The 19,269-nt window shown below is 42.8% G+C and overlaps 1 protein-coding gene across 1 annotated transcript in view; it reads right to left on the reverse strand.

Moving 5' to 3' along the window:
* pip5k1bb (phosphatidylinositol-4-phosphate 5-kinase, type I, beta b) overlaps positions 1 to 19,269 on the reverse strand; it is a 31,842-nt gene that overhangs the window by 4,095 nt on the left and 8,478 nt on the right. The window contains exons 2-12 of the mRNA XM_075468810.1: positions 17,835 to 17,920; positions 17,641 to 17,709; positions 16,810 to 16,940; positions 13,809 to 13,926; positions 11,259 to 11,411; positions 10,221 to 10,520; positions 4,540 to 4,742; positions 4,039 to 4,122; positions 3,232 to 3,280; positions 3,036 to 3,120; positions 2,092 to 2,250 (exon numbers count right to left, since the gene is read on the reverse strand). Coding sequence (XP_075324925.1) covers positions 2,092 to 2,250; positions 3,036 to 3,120; positions 3,232 to 3,280; positions 4,039 to 4,122; positions 4,540 to 4,742; positions 10,221 to 10,520; positions 11,259 to 11,411; positions 13,809 to 13,926; positions 16,810 to 16,940; positions 17,641 to 17,709 — 1,351 coding nt within the window. The 5' untranslated portion in view covers positions 17,835 to 17,920. The remainder of the gene's footprint in view (positions 1 to 2,091; positions 2,251 to 3,035; positions 3,121 to 3,231; positions 3,281 to 4,038; positions 4,123 to 4,539; positions 4,743 to 10,220; positions 10,521 to 11,258; positions 11,412 to 13,808; positions 13,927 to 16,809; positions 16,941 to 17,640; positions 17,710 to 17,834; positions 17,921 to 19,269) is intronic.

Raw genomic sequence — 19,269 nt, forward strand, 5'->3', positions numbered from 1 at the left:
CAGGCTCATAATCTAAATAAAATCCACAATGGTGGGCCTGAGGTAGAGCACGCTCAAAGTTTTTCATGGTCCTCACAGTCCTGCGCTACAAGCATCACTGAAAAAAGAGCAATTCAAGCAAGATGACCCAAGACTCTGACAGAACAAGAACATGTGAAAAAAAAAATCCCCCAAACTATAGAGCGAGAACTCTCAGCTGCGAGAAAAGCTATTTGCATGCTGTGATGCTGGCCAAAGACCATGTTATTAAGGACTAACTAAACATTTTTTTCATTTTAGGCTGCAAAAGATGGAAATCAAAAGTCATTTAGCTTCAAATATTAAAGGGATCTGCCATCTTTATGCCTTTCAGAAATCAGAGAAGCTTGTTGCTCTCATAGTTTTTATGAATGTTTCATCACAGGGTTCCCAAACCTCTGCATGGCACCGTTGATGTAATAAAAACAAAAAACTGTTTTCCCTCTGGTTCAGCTTTGGTTTCTGTTTTTGGACTTCGAGGTTAACACTGAGCCTAATGACTGAGACACGGCAAGAAGCCAGAATTGAATTTAACGGATTAAAAGGTTCCAATAAAATCAACCTGTTGCTCTGCTTCAGAGTAAAACAAATTTCCCTTTTCAGACACATTTAGTTACCAGAAAGGGCTAATCAGGAAGTGTAACAATCCAATTGGTGGTGCGCAGTGTCACAGCTGGCGACACATGACATGGTCTTATGACTTCTCTTCCTGTGCCACCTCCACGCCCCTGTTTCTCCCAGCGTGGTGTTGGCCAACACTCCTTAATCATATCCTAACTCAAAGGTCAGACGCAGCTGCTGCACTCCATCTCTGAAAGTACTTTCACCCACTGATTCATCTTCTACTGAGGTCAGACCGTGGTCAGAAGGAAGAGGACGGCTAAAAAAAAGAAAAAAGAAAGATACGCACACATGCACATAAACTGTATCTGAGGTGGGGGGGCTACCAAGGTGTTCTGTGTCCACCACGGCTGAACACTGTATCAACCTGTGACAGCTTCGTCAAAGGCCGCTGCTGAGAGGACGTTTTCATGGCTGAGTAGAAGAGGCTGCCTCCGGTCCTCCAGTGTTTTAAAAAGCTTCAATAAGCCACACAAAAAAAAGCCATAAAATGACATGATGAGGATGTTTATCTATGACGTGATTTTATCACAAAATCATTTAATTCGTCTTAACAAATCCCAATGAGAACCGGTTCCCAGTGTTTCAATTCCTTGGAATCGTTTGGCGGTTCCCTTATCGATTCCAGTGGGCACGAATGACGTCACCACGCAACGTTGCGTGGCGAGTCCGGTGCAGCCAGCAGCCAGCAGTAAACATGGCGCCCAAGCGGTACAAACGCTCGAAAGTTTGGTTACACATCCCTAAAAAAGACGACAACAGGGCAACTTGCAAATTGAATATTTCACCAAAGAAAGGAAATACTACCAACATGCAATAACTATGAATGAATGTCGCGTTTTCGATCCGCTCTGGACTAACGTTGGTGAATCTGAACCCAGCAACGTTAGCAACGTTAGCAACGTTAGCATGTCCTCAGCTAACACTGCAGGTAACTAACTAACAAACACTGCCTATCATGTTAGCACCATTTGCCTCATTGTAAAAGCTGCTGTTAGTAACGGTTAAGGTTAAATGAAGGCCTTCTCATGCATTACATTTACTACCCCCAGTTCACCTCTACCTCCAGCTTCTCCTTTCACCAGAGCAGGAAGAGTTCAATTACCCAGGCCATGATAGACCAATGTGGACCTCACCGTTGTTGGGTTTGTGAGGTCATGACTCGTGTGACTTCTAAACTAAACAAAGTTGATGATAATCGACCGGTTTGTTGTCCTTTTTCTCCAAATGAGAATCGATAAGGGAACCGATAAAGAACCGAATCGTAAAGCAGAATCAAAAATGGAATTGGAATCGTAAAAATCTTATCAATTCCCATCCCTAATCCCAATAATAATGAGATCTTTCTATGTATATGCCTGGATGTTGTAAAACGTCAGATGGATGCTCATCTTGCTAACAAGGTGAACAATGACTTGTCGGTTTTCCATAAAAGCTTGCTGCTTTTTGTACCTTGCCCATCCAGACTGGCCAGGCTGCGCGCCCCTCCCAGCCTCTCCCTCCTGTCCTCCTCATGCCTCTCATCTGCCTGCGATGAAAGGATCTCCTGTGAGGACGACTTCAGAGCAGGGATGGAAGTGCGGGTTCTCTTTGAAGGGGAGAATCGAAGTGCTGTGAAGCAAAAAGGAAAAAGCACTCAAGTCAGAAAAAGCAAAGAAATGCAAGATTTGGGCAGGAAAAGGATGAAGAGGGGGGAAATAATAAGACAATGGAACTCTAATCTCAAGAGTGAACAGATACTAAGCTGTCCAACTGCAAAAGAGAGAAAGAAAAAAAAGCCACCCCCATTCTGCCCCCCAAGCGGCACAAGAAATGAAATCCTTCTGCTCTCGTCCCCTGCTGGCAGGACTTGGCAGTGGTTAATAACACAGCTAAATCCTCAAATCAGGGACTCAGCCTGGTTCATTTCAACGGGGGGTCCTGCATGGCTGAATGGCTTTTGTTACTATATTTGATGCTGACGTGAAGCTTCCTGGCTTTACTTACAGCTACTCACATGACACAACATGTTTGCCGTGAACATGTTTGCTAGTCATGCTTCGATAAGTTCTGCATGCCGAATTCTCAACAGTCTGACTGGAAAGGACTGGACTGAAGAGGGTGTAATGAACGTAACATGCATATAGCTGCATATATAATTGAAATTCCCACAAATAGAAATAACTGAATGTTAAATAAATCGATCTCATTTTCACACAATGTATCATGCAACTAATAACAGAGGAGAAGGGCAGGTCGTTGTTTCAGATAACAGCAGAGTGTGTCTAATTATGCTAAAATGACACACATGTACCTGGCAATACACAATAAAATCTGCCCACAGACTCATTCCACTTATCAGGCCAGGATTTCCTGCTTTCACCCCTCCCCTCAGTGTTCATACGTGCGCCACTTACGCTGAGTCTTCCTGAAGACCCGTGTGCTCATGAACTTGAGGAAGCGGCTGGCGTAAAACCCGGGCCGGTGGACCGAGACGGAGTCCTGAGGACGAGCAAGAGAGGTGCCGAGTTTTAGATAGCCACATAAAAGGCTCATTCATAAAAGGCTCATTCATAAAAGGCGTGGGCATCAGATTTGGGGCGATCAGCTTACCCCGTCGTACACCAGGGCTTTCCACGAGTGCTCCAGCTTTTTAATGAACCTGGAGAGAAACAAAACAAGAAAGGGCCTTGTGACAAATGTATGCACGTTTACAACTTCCCCTTAGAATCAAAGCTCTGAGGCTTCCTCTTTTCCTTCTGGTGAGCTCAAAGCAAAATATTTTAAGGGATTGTAGTGGAAAGCAAAGTTTTACTCATGTAAACCCTGTGAGGTGAAAGTTTAGCAAAGCAATCTACCAGAAATGCAGCAGGATAAGTGAGCGATAATTGAGCTTATTCATCCTTCTTCCCCCACGCTGTGTGCATCTGATGCATCGACCAGCAGCCTGAAAAAGATTTATGTGATGCTTTTAAATGTCCACGGCCTTGAAAAGCTATTGATCCAGAGGGCTTCCTCCTCTGTTACCAGACTCTCTTGCTTTCAGGACGAAAATAAAATCGATGGGTAAAGAAATGAGACTGAGAGGGCACTGTGGACCTTTAAATCATGCTGGATGGTGGAGAAAGTCTTGGGTCCTTTTAGGATTGTGGTTCAGTGTCTTGTAGATCTTTCCATTGGCACAGGGTGATCATTCAACTCAAGAGGTCTTGCTGTAAGCCACGAATCGATCAAAGCAGTGACTCTCTCTTTAGTGTGCATTGATGAGCCATTCTAACTTAGAAAAATGGAAAGAAACATGGCTGCAGCGGCACCCAGACCTGAAGAGTTATGCTTATCAGTAACAACAAGAAAGCACCAGCGCTGGAAATAAAATGCCGTATGTACAGCAGGTTTACTCAGCTCCATGAAGACCAGTACCTGTATGACTGCAGAATGTCTATGATACCCAGGAAGATGAGCAGCTTTTCGTCTTTGTGTGTTTTGGCAGGGATGCCCCCCATCCTAAAGCAGTGGAAAAGCACAACAGCAGTCAGAGAATAGCTACTGTTCTCCTGCGACGCTTGAAACCGTGTTCAAATAAAGCCAGTGTGCTGCTTCACTTTTACAAGTGTTTGTAAAAGAGCTACTTACGCTATTTACATTTGAGCGTTTGGCTGTAAATACGCAGAACAGCGACTGTGTTTGTATTTGTGTAGCTATGGTTATGCCAGAGCCTGACTGTGTGCCCTGGCTGAGGTATGAGCGTGCTTGTATAACAGTGTCTGTGAGAGAAAAAGTGGAGAATAAGAGACAGACGGAGGCGGAGTGCCCCTAATATGAGTGCATAATACAGTGTGTGCGTGTGTGTGTGTGTGTGTGTGTGTGTGTGTGTGTGTGTGTGTGTGTGTGTGTGTTTCCCCCCCCGCTGAGCCAGCTCACGTGTGGTCGGTGGTGAGGGCTTCAGCAGCCCGGCCGTCTCCTTGGATGGACTCCATGGCTGTGGAGTAAAGCACCCTCTGACCCACGGGTCTCCTGCCATCGCCCCCCGCCTGGCCCGGTTCGCCCCCGTCCCTGTGGCTCTGGTCCAGGACGTGCACACCCAGCAGGAGACTGTAGTCCATGATTTTAAAACTTTCCAGCACCTGTTGTGACAGGGAAGTGGCTTTTATTGCAAATGCAAAAGGTAAACCTCCAGAAATGTCCACATTTGCTACGACATCCTGGTTTTTCTTCTCACCCACCACAAGAAGAGGTGCTCTACTTCCAGCTCCCTAAATGCAAATACACAAGACGTGGTTAAATATTTTTTTTCCCTCGCCCCACACCCTTCGGTGCCGAGAAAGAGGAGAATGGGAGCAGAGGGAAATCTGTGTTTAAAGCAGGCGTGAGCTAAGCAAACAAGGTGTTTCTCCACCATGAGCCAAGTGTTACACATTGACCCGTCTGAGGAGCCCTTTGCCCAGTTTCCCAGAGACTCTGTGACTTTATGTCTGCCAGGTCTTGAGAAAAGTGCTTTTACAGAGTGGTGAGACAGGGGGCAGAGGGATGGAGAGAAAGGAATGGGATCAGGATCAGTAAGCAGCCCGGTTTATCTCATGACCAACACTGGGAACATTAAAGAGGAGAAAAACATTTGTGTCTGCTAATTCCTCTTGAGTGGATAACATTGGCTATCAAGGAAGAGTTCAACCTCAGGAATGAAAGGTGTGTGGACTTACTGTGGGGCCTGCATTTTAAACATAGTTTATCTAACATCTGAAACACAAACACACTGCTGTTTGGCATCAGTACATTTCAAATCATATTCCACTCAAGCAATGTTGGACAAGGTTGAAATATTTTCTGTGTCTGAGGGGGAAAATGGGAAAAACTCGACACGGTGAACAAAACTTAAATAAACACTTCAGCATCAAGGTCATTCAAACATATAGTCCATAAATAACTATTTCCTGCAGTATACGATTAAAGGCACTGAAAAAAAAAACTAGACCGTCTTCCCTGGAAAAACATGTTTTCCATCCATGGTCAAAAAAGAAATTCCTACTACTTGTCATTATTTTTCACGTGCAATAGAAAGAAGTGATCTCGTCCAACCCATCCACACACACGCCTGACACCACACCAACAGAAGAGAGACGCAGCGACTGACTGAAACCGAACACTGAGGCTTTTGTCTGCACTTTGCCTCTTCCATATCAACAATTTGCATCCCCTCACTCGAACTCCCTCAGCCTATTCAGACAGCAGCCATTTTGAATAGAGCCACACACATCGTGCTGCCTACAGAAAGCCATTAGCATGTGTCCGGGCCCCAGCTTTCCCTGCAAACAATCCAAGCATCACAACAACGGATACGTTTCTGTTGTCTGGGCCATGTTTTTCTTTTGATTCTGATTTCAAAGTGTAACATCGGTGATCCCCAGAGACAGGCCCAGCGTTTGGGCGTTTTCTCCGGGACCACCTGCCCTCTGCTCACATTTCAAACACAGCTCAGTTTTCTTGAAGTCAAAGGGGAAAGCATATTCTACTGTAAGTGAGCTTTGTCACAGCATTCTCTGCTCCACATCTCTGATGCATCCCACCCTGAAGCACTCCAACAATCTCCCTCTATGCCAGTGATGATGGATTCTCCCTGTGTGCTGTCTCCCACATCCCACTTTGCAGTGACACTGTTTCCCAAGTCTGAGTCTGTCTGCACCGGATACCGAACACACAGCCACTTCACTCTCATGCACTGTGTCCACCTACAGTCAGAGCAACGCTTCCACTTAAGTGTGCATTCATAATTCATTCATTCAACCTGCTCCACATTACAGAAGATTTAGATTGGACACATGAGACCATTGATTTTGAAAGTTGTGCAGGATTATAAGCACATTTAGACGTACTCACTGCTTTCCCAAACAGTCAAGAACAGCTACAGTAAATCTCCCTTTTGGTGCTTTATTTCTATTTCTGATAACTTCTGTTCTTGCCATTTTTTAAAACGTTTAAACCATTCAACTAAAAATCACCTTTTTTATTCCTTTTTCTGAGCTTTAAAACATGGAGTTTATTTCAATAAGACTATTTTTTTACATTACATGAATGGTATGATAACAACAATACCTTAATTGAATTAAATTAAAGGATTCACACAAATTCGCGAGTGTCAGGCTGTTATTATTGCAACAATTCATTAGTCAAAAGAAATGGTGAAAAACATTCAATTAAGCTTCTCAGCTGTTGTCATGCTCTGAACTTGTGCTGCCACAGGGTCACATGACTTGGAGGAAGGGCAACAGGCAGTTCAAGCTGTTGATGATTGACCATACTGACTGCCAACTAACTCGTTATTCTCCACTTACACCGCTTCACTTTCTGCATTATGAGATTCCATTTCTGCACTTGGTGTCTGAAATTAAAAGACTCTCTTGTCAAAATAAACTAAATGATCCTGATCAGATTTGGCCTGAGTTCTCCCCCGGCTGACAAAGCCGCCTGTGTGTCTCTGAGCAGCTTGACATCATCGCCCACATGGCTGTCACTGTAATGTTTGTCTCACTGTAATGCCACAGGGATGCTCTTCTCAGTTACAAATCACACCTCACTGGTACCAGCAGACACTCACTCTACAATAAACCCACTCCATCTCACTCGCACTGTAAGTTCAGCATGAATTATTCATGTCTAATGCTGTTTTGCCATTTGGGGAGGTGCAGAGTGACAGTAAGAAGACGCTTGAAAGGACGAAAGCGCAGCCTGCGTTTTCCAATAAGTGTGCCCTGTAGCAGAAATACATGCATTGGTTCTTTCCTGTTTTTTCATCATTCAACATTCAGCTCAATTCTAACCTCCCACATACCACTGACAGAAAAATCAGAGCCCGAGCTCTGGAAATGAAGCAGGAATTGATCCTGAGCCTGTTCCTTTTTTTCCCACTTTCTCCACAGCCCTCACTGCATGCTGCCAGGCTCCTGCCGACCTTTCCTCTATGTTTAGGTCCCCTGCTGGGGTGAAGGGGTTAGCTGCTTACTCATGGAAACAGACAGAGATTCTGCTTAGAGGGCATTTTGCTTCCCGTTTAGGAGGTGAGCGCAGGAAGCCCTGACAATAACACACTATAGAGCACAGAGGCTCTAACAGCAGCTGATACACAGGCACACACATAACACACCTCGTACTTTAGACATGCAAAATGTATCCCGTATCCACAGGTGGAGGGTAGAGTGTGTATGCCTTTTGGAAAAGCCTGTGTGTGCTGCTGGGTTAAACATTAAGAAAGCAGTGACTTAGCAAAACTTCACTCTTGCTTAAGGAAACATTAAAAAAGAAAACAGGAAACATGGAGAAAGTCAGCATATTGGTTAGTAACGATAAGGAGGGGTCAACCTGAGGAGATGACATGAAGTTCCTCTAAATCTTTGGTAATCTCACTTTAACCCGACTTAAAAAGACCCTTAAAAGCTGGTGATCGGGATTCTGTTTGACACAAACGTGGGAAACGCGACAGTTGTTCACACATGTTTGCAGACTTTTCCTGGAAGTGCATTTCGCTCCACCAAAAGGCTAACACTATACTATAACTACATCATTTACTCTGACAAAAAAAAAAACAACAACATAAAAGCCTTTCTGTGATTACAGAGCTCTGTTACCTAACAGGCTGGACTAAATATACCCACAGCACCACGCTGTTCGTTACCTTTAACTCTTCACCACGCTGCATCAATCAGGAATTTCCTGTACAAAAAACTGAAACATTAAATCCAGTTTAATGAAAGTCATCCACTTTTTGGCTGAATGCTCCCATGTGGCACTGTCAGGTCAGCTCAGGCAGGTTGGTTCAGCCCAGCAGGAACCCTGCCAGGAGGCAAAGCTGGAAATAAAGCTTTCCCCCAGGTCTCTGGCCTTCCCCGAACTTTAAGTAACACCCTGATCAAATTCCAGTTTATATAACAGATAGCTGACACTTTACAGGTGAGAAAATGGTGCTACAAAAGATGGAACTTTCTCTCCTATCACTAACCAGCTGCTATAAGAGTGAAACGCCTTCACTGAATGACTGTCACTGATAAAGCTAAGAGGCTGTTACCTGAGTGTAAAAATGTCCACGCACAGAACACCCAGCTTTATGCTTTCTATATGTTGGATCGGAGCGAGTCCTTTCTATCGCATATTTGTGGGTTAACTATACTGCTCAGCTCCCTCTAAACTTAAACTTTAAGACAGTAAATCATCCACCAAGGCCAATATCCTATTTTGCAATTATCTGCTTTAAAAGCTAACGGGGTCTCTCTGTGAGCACCCACTTCCTCACCAGGTCTGTGAAATCCTGCTAACAAACAGCCAAACAGTCAGCAAAAAAAAGGAACCTGAATAAAGTAAGTCAGGTGGATCACCAGCAGTACATCGCTACAGACAAACAGCTTTCTTTCAGGTTACATAAAAGACATTTATTTCACAAAAATTGCTTGGCTAACGTTAATGCTAGCTTACATTAGCTCCTGATAATGTGTGCTTTGATTTGTTATGATTAAACCAAATGAAAACTTCTGATGCTGCTGGTATTTCAACATGAACTGTGACACGGGACCACAAACACTCAGTTGCATTAGTTTCAGAAGTGCATATTTAGCCTATATGGTCTTTCAGCTTCCACTACGAAGCTATTCGAAGAAAAGGTTTCAGAGAAATTATTGTTGAGCAATTGTTGTTGTTTTCTGTACAACGTTTCTGTGAAGTACCCAAACAAACAGTTCACCTCCAGCTGATATTCGGCTGTTCAATAAGGAATATTTGTTCTTTTTCAATCTGTCACTATTCATCTGTGGAGAATTGAAGCTTTTACTGCAGGTCTCTCTCTTATTTACCAATGTTTTCCACACTTAGAAGGTAAAGCCTCCCTAAATTTCCATATTTTTGTCTAACTTCTCTGAGCCAATCAGATCATTTCAGCCATCCTCTAACCTAGACTCCAGGGGAGTCCCTCTCCTATCTTCATCCATTGCTCATATGATGGGACTGCTCATGGGTATTTAACAGCCAAGACTTCACTATTACACATGCTTTTTTGCAATGAAAAAACACACAATAACATAGTTGTGCAAATCTGGGGCAAGCCAAGAGTTTAGCTGAACACAGACTGGAAATACGGTGTCCCCCCCCCCCTGGCAAACGCATGGCAAATCCTCTTTTCATGCATTTTGTCCCATCTTGTGTTCACAAACACTATACTGACCTGACACGTTATGTTACAGGGCTGCATGTGTTGGCGTTTTTTGAATCCTTCATAATTGGTTACATACATCACTGACATATTTCCAACAGCCCTGCACCCTCACTCAGTTGAGGTCACAGGTTGAAAGAAATTGCTGTAAGATCTAATAACACATGACGAACACATGTCCATGTGAGGCTTTGCAGCGCACACGTTTTATCAAAGTGATGAAACTCAACAGAAATGGCTATTTTCTAACACTTTGTTTATTAAAAGAAAGAGACCTGATCCCAGACTTGCTGATTTGCCCACAATGTCTGTCTGTGGAATTTTAAGTTGGCTCCACCGAGCAACCAGCACCCAAAAAAGCAAGCACACCTGCAAAAACAATCCAGCTCTACACGCTGACAGAAGCACCTACCCGACAGTCTCTCTGCAGCGTCTTCATCAGGTTGTTGTACGTCTCTGTGTCAAAGTAAACTCCTTCCTCGTGCATGTCCTGGAAGTCCAGATCTTTGTAGGTCGGACAGCCCTTCTCCCTCTCTTTCCTGGACGCTCGTCTCTTATAGGTGGATCCCTTCAGGTCATACTTGTAGTGCATTTTCACAGAGCGCGGCAGTACATTGTTCATGACCACCAGTCGGATGTTGATGCCACCAGACTGGATGCAGTACAAGCCGTAGAACTTGGGAAGCAGCGTGCGTGGATTCTGGTTCAAGTTCTGTGGATTTAAAGAGAGTATGGGCTCATATTCAGACTCAGATACACCATTTCATAGTGTATGCTGTATGTATTGTTTACTTTTTGCTCATTTAGTTTTTCATTTCCCTCCCAAGCCCTTAAATGAGCCCCTAAAAACTCATTTCAACGTTACACGTTTAGTTTAGTTTGAACAAAAAAAATGTTTACATCAAAATAATCTTTTCAAGCCTTAAAACTCCTTAAATTAAATTATTATATATTCACACAGACCACTTAATAATAAAATGAATCCTTCTTATTTCATTTATGAAAAAAAATCACAAAAACATATTAATTACGTTTGGGAAAGATGACAAACTTGGCATGTTGATACAAGATACATTTAAAAAGGAAATAGGTGCAGGAAATATAATGACGACTTAAAGAAATGATGTGACTTATACATGTACTTAGGCCTGTTTCAAGAACTCCTAATTATTTCTTTTTAATGATTTTATTGCCTTCTTGTGATTTTATGTAGCTGTGAAGCACTTTGTATTGATTGTGCTCTATAAATAAAATTGCCTTGCCTTGCCTGGCCTTGCCTAATTGTAATATTAGTTGTTTAAAAGTTTGAACTTCCAGTTTTCTCTCTGTCTCTAAGCTTTCCAACATGATCATTTGTTCATGCATGTTTCCATCAGCTGCAGTGACTGACCATCTTTGACTTGCTCATAAAAGGAGGACAGACAGTAAGGCAACACATCACGGCCCTCACCATGTAGTATCCAGGCAGCAGTCTCTGCAGAAACTTGGCCTCTTTGTGCTGAACAGTTTTAATAATGAACTCATCGTCGCTGGTTAGGTAGAAGAGAGAGCCGCTGGCGCCCGGGTTGGCAAGCTCAATCAGAGGCTCATTTACCAGGGAATACTGAGGAAGGGAAAACATAAACATACCAATTTAATGTTCCTCCTGTATCACTGGTCAGACTTCTTGAGAACAGCAATGTAATCAAACAAAAACATTAAACCGTATGTGTTAACAGTAAAGTCGGACTAATAATTCCCTCCTAAGAACTCTGCTGAGGCTCTTTAGCCTATTCACATTCACAAGATTATTTACCCTCTGGAAAAAAGAAATAGTAAAGGATAAATACAGTGCCAAAGGGTTGTTGATGCTAGTTGTCTTAAGATTTTCCTCAAGAGGGGACTAAATGACTTCCACCAAACCGAGAAAAACTGCTCCAGACCAAATGCAGTCGTCGACTCACTTTTCCAACATTTAATGTAGACATGCCTCAATCTACTTTTTCTATAGTGATGCACCCCTGCTTCTGCTGCTAAAAGACAGCCATGGTGGATAAGAAACATCAGCCCTTCAGATGGGAATACCAAACTGTGTAGAGCAGATTGAGAAGCTTCACTTAAAGCGTTGGGAGCAGACTGTGAGAGCAGCAGACTCTTCAGAAGAGTCGGATGTGAATCCAGGCATTATAAAAGCAACGTGTTCGGAAGAGAAAGAAATACTGGAGGCATCTGCTCCTCCCCTCCAGAGACCGTCTGCAGACACGTTGAGTAACCATCACAAACACACCTGTGGTTCATTGTATTTGCATGTGAATGCATTCTCTCCTTTAATTAAACTCTGGGGTGTGGCTCCTCTGTCTGAATAAACGCATCATCACAGCGAGCGCGTGAATCAGCAGCACACTCTCCTCCCTCCGCTGCCTTCAAGTTACATTTCTTTTGTCTTTTGTCACTTTTGCAGAAATAAATTTGGCATTCAAAAACAAGAATGCAGCTGGAGGGGTTCATGGGAAATAGGAAAACGGCGTCATAACAGGATGAAGTCATATCAACATTAGACAAAATTGGATTTTGCTCAAAGCTGTCCAGTGTTGCTCAAAAAACTGTGAACCCTGTGGGGATTTTTCTGAATTTCTGCACATTATCAGATTATTATACAAGTAGACAAAGAGAGCCCAATTCAATGAATGTGGAAAAAAAACATTGTACTTAACTTTTATTTAATGAGGAAAATAATCATTGCTATAATAATCAGCTGTGAGTGTCTATGGAAGTGACTCGTTGGACAAAGAAATGGAGACTTTTGTCTCTTCGTTTCCATCAAAGTGGACTCCACCAATCTATAGTTAGATAGATTGGGAACAAAGGTACAAACTTCAATACCAAGAGTGGTCAATCCTCAAAGGTCACTCCAAAAGCAAGGTGTGTAATAATCTGCAAGATCATAAAGGACCACAGGGAAACTCCCTAAGCTGTGTGTTCACAATTTTGAAATCAGATGAATTCACGGGTCCCTGAAAATAACATTATGATCTGTCTGTGTTTTACTTTATGTCGAGTAGAGAAGCCAGCAGGCTGTTAGAAATAAAGACCTTTCGGCCTTAAATGAGGACCATTGGGTATTTTTACAAACAGAAGGAGACTTCATACCAGCATTATCCCATCTTTATAGCTCGGTGGTGGTATTATCATGGTTTGGGCCTGTTTTACTGTGTACTGTTTGAACATCCGTGAACTGATTCTTTTGAGAAAGTGGCTCTTGCAGCAAGATAATAATACAGAAAAATGCTCAATGAAGACTGAAGCAACAGCTCTGAATTGGCCAAGTCAAAGTCCTGATCTTAATCCAATAGGAATGTTATCAAAGGGACCTGTTCATGTGAAGAATGTTGCGGCAGTTATGCGTAGAGAAATTGGATAAAAGTCCTCTAAGAGAGCAAAATCCTCCACGTTCCTCCAAAAATGTGCAGGACTAATTGAAATATCACATTTAGTTGCAGTTGTTGCTGCAAAAAGAGATCACACCCAATGCTTCTGTCCCTTACAGACACACCATAAGAGCATAAGTGTACTGCTTTATACCGTGTACAGTCAATTTATTTTTTGCAGAAATGCAGAAAATTCTATGGCGTTTGCTAAACTTTAATCACCACCGTATATGAAGAGTAGTGATAAATGTGGCAGCCAGGCACACTCACTGTTCGACAGCATTTTGACTTAGTGTAAACAGACATCCGAGGCTTACACATATGTAACTGGGGATGAAAGTTAAAAAAGAAAAGGAAAATAAATGACCGAAATGCCTCTGTTGGAAAATAAGTATCCCTTCAAAAACTATGGAAGGATCAGTGGATTTCATTCAGCAGTGATTTTTCAGACACTGAAAATAGGATATAAATAACTGTAAAGATTCTTGAAAAACCCTGATCTACAGTCAATTCTCCTTCTATTGTCTTTTGTCGTCAATACCTGAATATTGCAATGGCCCACCTGCCAGGCCTCAGGGAGATTTTGATCTTACCAGGTAGTCGTCGGGTTTGATGCCAAACAGATCTCTGAAGTAGCGGAAGGCGAGCGGGGCGTAAGTCTTGAAGCGGAAGTCAGGATAGTGATGAGCTGGGGTCAAGTTGCTCCCCTCACTGGTATGTAAAACCAAGACAAGGGGACATGAAAACATTCACGTTATATTAGATACATTATTCCAACAAAATCTCAAATAAAGGATAAAACCAAACCTAAAAACATTACATAAATTAAACCTAGGAGGGTCAACAACACAGAAGGATACAGGCAGGGAACTCTAACACCTAATCTTTGTTTCTGGGTATGCAGCCCTCTGACTTCCGTGTAATTTGCTCCATTCATGCATGAACCGGCTTCGGTGAAGTAATCTATGGGAACCCAGATCCACCGGCATCATGATGACAAACAGGCCAGTGTAAAATTCTTCGCCTGGAGACTGAAGATGGCTCTGATTACTGGATCCAAACAATTCTCAACAGCAAATGAGCCTCAACTCAAAAAAAAAAGGAGAGAAGAGCCAGCAAAAAGCTTTAAAAAAAGACACAATAACATTTTGTAATCTTGAGCGGACCGTGAGACATTCTTAGACAGGCTCTGACAAAGGCTGACCCTGTTTTGTAACTGACCTAACTGGAGTTCCAAGGGGAAACCACAACAGAGTGAGTTGGCTTACGGGGCTTTCATCCACTGAACCCACTAGAATTAGTTTTGTTGATGCCGAACGTGGAAGTGGGTTAATAAAGATTTTGTTGCCCACAGCACCTCTAAATCCGGTTACTTGGATGGTGGACTGGGTAACAGGTCTAATGTGTTCTTTCCTGCAGGTACAATTATGGAAAGGGAGCAACAGTCAGGCCCTGCCGTGTAACCCGATGAATGCGATTACTCTACAATGTAATTGGACTGCTTTGTTTATTGTGTGAGGGCAACAGCACCTGTCTGTCAGGAAAAACATTTAGCAGCACATGGATATGTTTCATTCAGTCCAATCAGGAGGGCATCTTTGTGTGTGTCTGCCTGTGGAAAGAGGAGTGCTGGTTGCTATAGATGTACTACAATAGATATGCAACAACAACAACAAAAAAAGTGTGTGCGTGGGAGTCAGAGTGATGTGATGTGTGATGTCCAGCCATTCAAAACTAGACTGACGGGACAAACAGCAGCAGAAAGGCCCCAGAGAATGAACAAAAAGAGGAAGAGAGGAGAGCATTTCAGTCTGCTCCATCACACAGTAAATATATACTATACTTATACATACATGTAGTATAATACTTTTATTATATATATAAATATATATATACTTTTTGTTTTCATAGAAAAGGCAACTAAAGCTTTATTTGACTTTAGCATTTATTGGATGGCTCTGAGGGTGTCACTTTGAACTAAGAATAATGTTTGCCTGTTGCTGAGAAACAGGACAATAAAAGGTTAGTGTGCGTGTGTGCTAAGCCCAGGTTTGCATAAACCACACTGAGTTTGCATCTCGAAGGTAAACCACCAAGTACTTCCTGATAGGACCCCCAATTCTCTTCCTGAAGCTTCAGAGTCAAAGTCAGCGTTGGATGATGGATGTATTTGGCCACAAGTCTAGTCTAGCTAACCACTCAAAGTACCTTTACACAACAGGCCACAGTGAAGCATTCACACACACACACACACAAAGCACTGCTCAGTTTATTCAGTGTTACGGGCTGCTCGGTGCTTTTTCTCTTTCACACACTGATGGACGTATTAAGAGGCAACGTGGGATTCAGTGTGTCCTGCACAAGGACAGGTAACATGAGGTCTGGTGAAACCAGGGATCAAACAAACAATGACCTTCCAACTGCCAGGTGATCGCTGAGTTTCAGCCACCCAGGTGAACAAAACTGAGACATTTCTCAGTCCAACTTCCTCCATCTCCTGCCAGCTGAGCTGGGTGCAGCTGGGGTTCTCACATTTCAGTTACGCTGGCTTTTGTAATGCCAAAAGTAAAGTAATGAACATTTTTATAGCAATAGGTAGAAAATAATACAAAGGTGGGATAACTGAGAAATGGGGTAAAGGGATGCAGATACTGTAATAATAATATTTTGCTACTTGTAAGAAATACATGCATGCTAAGTGGAACAAATGAAACGTTTGCATTACACAGACTGTTCAAGTGCATGAAAATGAACTACAACAATTTTGAAAGACTTTCAGAATCAAAGCAAATCAGCAGGTTTAAACTGCTGGTGCCAGTGAGCTCAGCTGACAGACCCGTGGAAGTCCATTTGTTTAAAAAGCTTGGGAATCACTGCTCCAAATCAATTGTACATACACATAAAGTAAGTGTCAGATAAAAACAAATGTGTGTAAAAATATGTGACGTACACGTTACACTTTCATATAAAATGTTTCTGTAAGCTGATGATGTAATTGTGGAGACGCACTGAGGACAGCGTGGCCACACACTGACGTACGCTGAGCACTGCAGCAGGCAGAGGTACACAGTAAGCTGATTTCACAGTTTTTGGCAGGATAATCCACTAGCATAATTATATCCCTGCATCATGACTTAGACTAGAAAAATGATTTTTCTTGATAAATGATGATAGAGGCAGTCTGTAGCAGAGGCTGAGTTTCTTTGGATTGGCTGTTCAGCGGCTGCAGTTCCCACTGAGCGTGATTAATAAGAGATTCTTTTCTTCTTTTTCAGCCCCAGTGATGAAACAATCGAGCAGACAAAAAGGTAGCATTTAGATTGTGGTCTTTCACTAAACTGACACCGCCTATTACCACCGACACATGATCTGTTTTATGAAGCAGCTCTCTGATCCACAAGCTCCAGCAGCTAAATAACCTTGAGCTTATGCAAAGGTCTGGCTGTTATTATAATGACAATGTGCAAACATCCAGTACACAAAGAACTCAGACAAGGTGTTTCCTTCTGAAAAGTATACATCATAGAAGATGTGTTGCTGCACACAGTGAGTATGAAGGTGTATCCGAGGGGCTGTACACTGTGTGGTCCTAACCTGGGCAGAAAGACACTCTCCACCACATAGAAGTCTTGCATAAGCACATCTCTGTCCGGCTTGGAGGTGAGGTTGCCCACTGTGTAGCCAATGCCGAGCTGAATGGCTCCCTTCAAGGCCGAGGACGTGGTCTTGGTGGGAAAATGAAAGAAAAAAACATTGCTTTAGTTTGGCTGCAGCACACCGTCCCTGTGGCCAAATACACTCACTGTTTAATGAAAATATGGAAAATAACACAGGTACATAGAGGAGGAGCAATCCGAGAATTAAAGCTCGTGCTTAAAATATCAATTTCAATGTGTGAGTAAATAAACAGCGCCAAACTCAAAAAACAAAGACCATCCACACGTTCGGTTTATTATGGCTACATCAGCGCGGATTCATTTACAAATTTCCATTTTGAAACTTACAACAGCTTTTACAGGCTTGGAAACAAACATGCCAGTATTGCTGTTAGGTGTGTAGCCACCACAAAAATACTTCTGACTCTTTAGTCCCAACCTGAACAAAGCCAGCCACTGTACTACAGAGAGCTTAATGGTTACTTCTTAAGAAATGCTGCCATAACCAGTGAAGTCTACAGTTTAAAAAAGAAAGTAAAGAAAACAAGTGTGAGCAGCCCTTGACTGGTTTCTGGCAGCCGGCCCTAACAGGGGTCAGGACATTATGTGCTGCAGTAGAGGGACATTTAAAGCACTCAGAAATAAAGTCCCTTTGGACTCCCTTTGGCTCAAAGCAGCAGCATTCAAAAATAAATGTTATGGGACCAGGTTTATATTCACCATAATTGGGAAATCAAACCAAACGCGGTGAGACTCTTGTCTGCTTTACCTTCTTGTACGTTTTTTCTCTGCCTGTACTCCGAGGCCCTCCCGTGCCATTTTCAGCTGTGGTTGACATCTAAAAAAAACGGGGCACAACATAATAGAATAAGATGCTAACTTGCCATAATGAAGTTAAAAGCTTATTGGAACTTGTTTCATAACCTCAAATAAAATCTAATTTGCTCAAGAGCATAAACTTACCTTGCTTTATGATAAGCTGTGCCTGGCAAACAGCAATCAGGGCGACAGCTTTTTATTATCAGCTTGAGCAATCATCAGGGGACCCTCTGCAAGAGAGTGGGTGCACAAAGAGTTACCATTATGTAAGAAAGACCCAGGGCAAAGAAAAAAAACAGCTTCAAAGTTAAGATAATGACAATATGAAAACAAGAGGGGATCCATCCGCAGGCAGAGAGAGCTTCATTAACTGTGATAAACTTGTATCCCTTTCAGTTAAAGGCCATTTTTATGACATCACTCCAGTTAATCACTGCCTGACAAGAAGGGCAACTTTGCTTTGACAGTCGCTCATGATTCAGGACATGTTTGTGTAACATCTTCTTATTAAAGACTTGTTTTGGTACAGCAATACTTTCCTGCTCGTCACTTCAACGGCTCACAAACCACAGTCTACATATGACGTTTTAAAAAGTGCTCGTAGCTCATTGAAGAGCAGAGCTACATAGTGCATGGGAAAGAGATAAAGTCCTGGGGCTAAAAGCCAGAGCTCAACTCAAACCGTAAAATCACTCCAGTCGCTCTTATTTCTGCATATGTGTATCACTGCACTGCTCCCTGCCACTCTGTCTTTTCGGACTTTGTCTGACGAGCTCTGGCAGGCCTGCAGTCACCATGCCACCTGCATATAAATGCACCTGCAGCTCTCAGAACCTTGAATGTTGCACAATGACTTTCAGCTTCACCGGTGCACGAGACCATATGCCCTCCGTTCAACTGTTCTGTGACCAGCTGCCCCTTCTCCATCAGAGCAGTATGTACTGCAGTAAGAATCCAACAACTAACTTTGAGAAGAACCTCACCACCATGTTATATATATCACTTTCTACATACTGTATGTTGCAGCTTTGATAAAAACAGTCTTCATACAAATCTATGAGCTTTTATGTGGAAACGTGCTCACAGATATTGAAAGAATGAAGCTCTTATCTTCAGACACAGGCCTTATCTGTGCACCAGCTTTCTGTTGCTATAAACACAACAACGCATATTTTGGCTGGAGGCACAAAGCAATTTGTCTCTGTTTGGGGACTTGTCATCGTTTATAACTCTTCTATCGCCTTTAAATAAAACCCTGCCGCTCCTGAAGGAACGTAAGTATGTTAACGCTCACATAAAACTCGTTTCACAGCTTCAATCAGAACAGGCGAGACATTTTAGAATCCTGCTACTGATCATCAGCAGTGTCAGTAGAAGCAAATCTGTGTAATGAGGTATTGATCCACCTGAGTCAGTGCCACCTATAGCAGCTGTCTGAAGCTAAGGAATGTTAATGAGCCCACGGACGGGCCCGTCTGGCTCTCAGCTCGCCCCGAGCCCAACTGTCAGTGTCAAAATGAATTGTGTGGATCTCTCACCTGACCCCATTCAAGCCAGCTGCTGCTCTAACAGACTGTTT

Source organism: Odontesthes bonariensis, chromosome 6 (genome assembly GCF_027942865.1).
Source record: "Odontesthes bonariensis isolate fOdoBon6 chromosome 6, fOdoBon6.hap1, whole genome shotgun sequence".
Taxonomy (NCBI): domain Eukaryota; kingdom Metazoa; phylum Chordata; class Actinopteri; order Atheriniformes; family Atherinopsidae; genus Odontesthes; species Odontesthes bonariensis.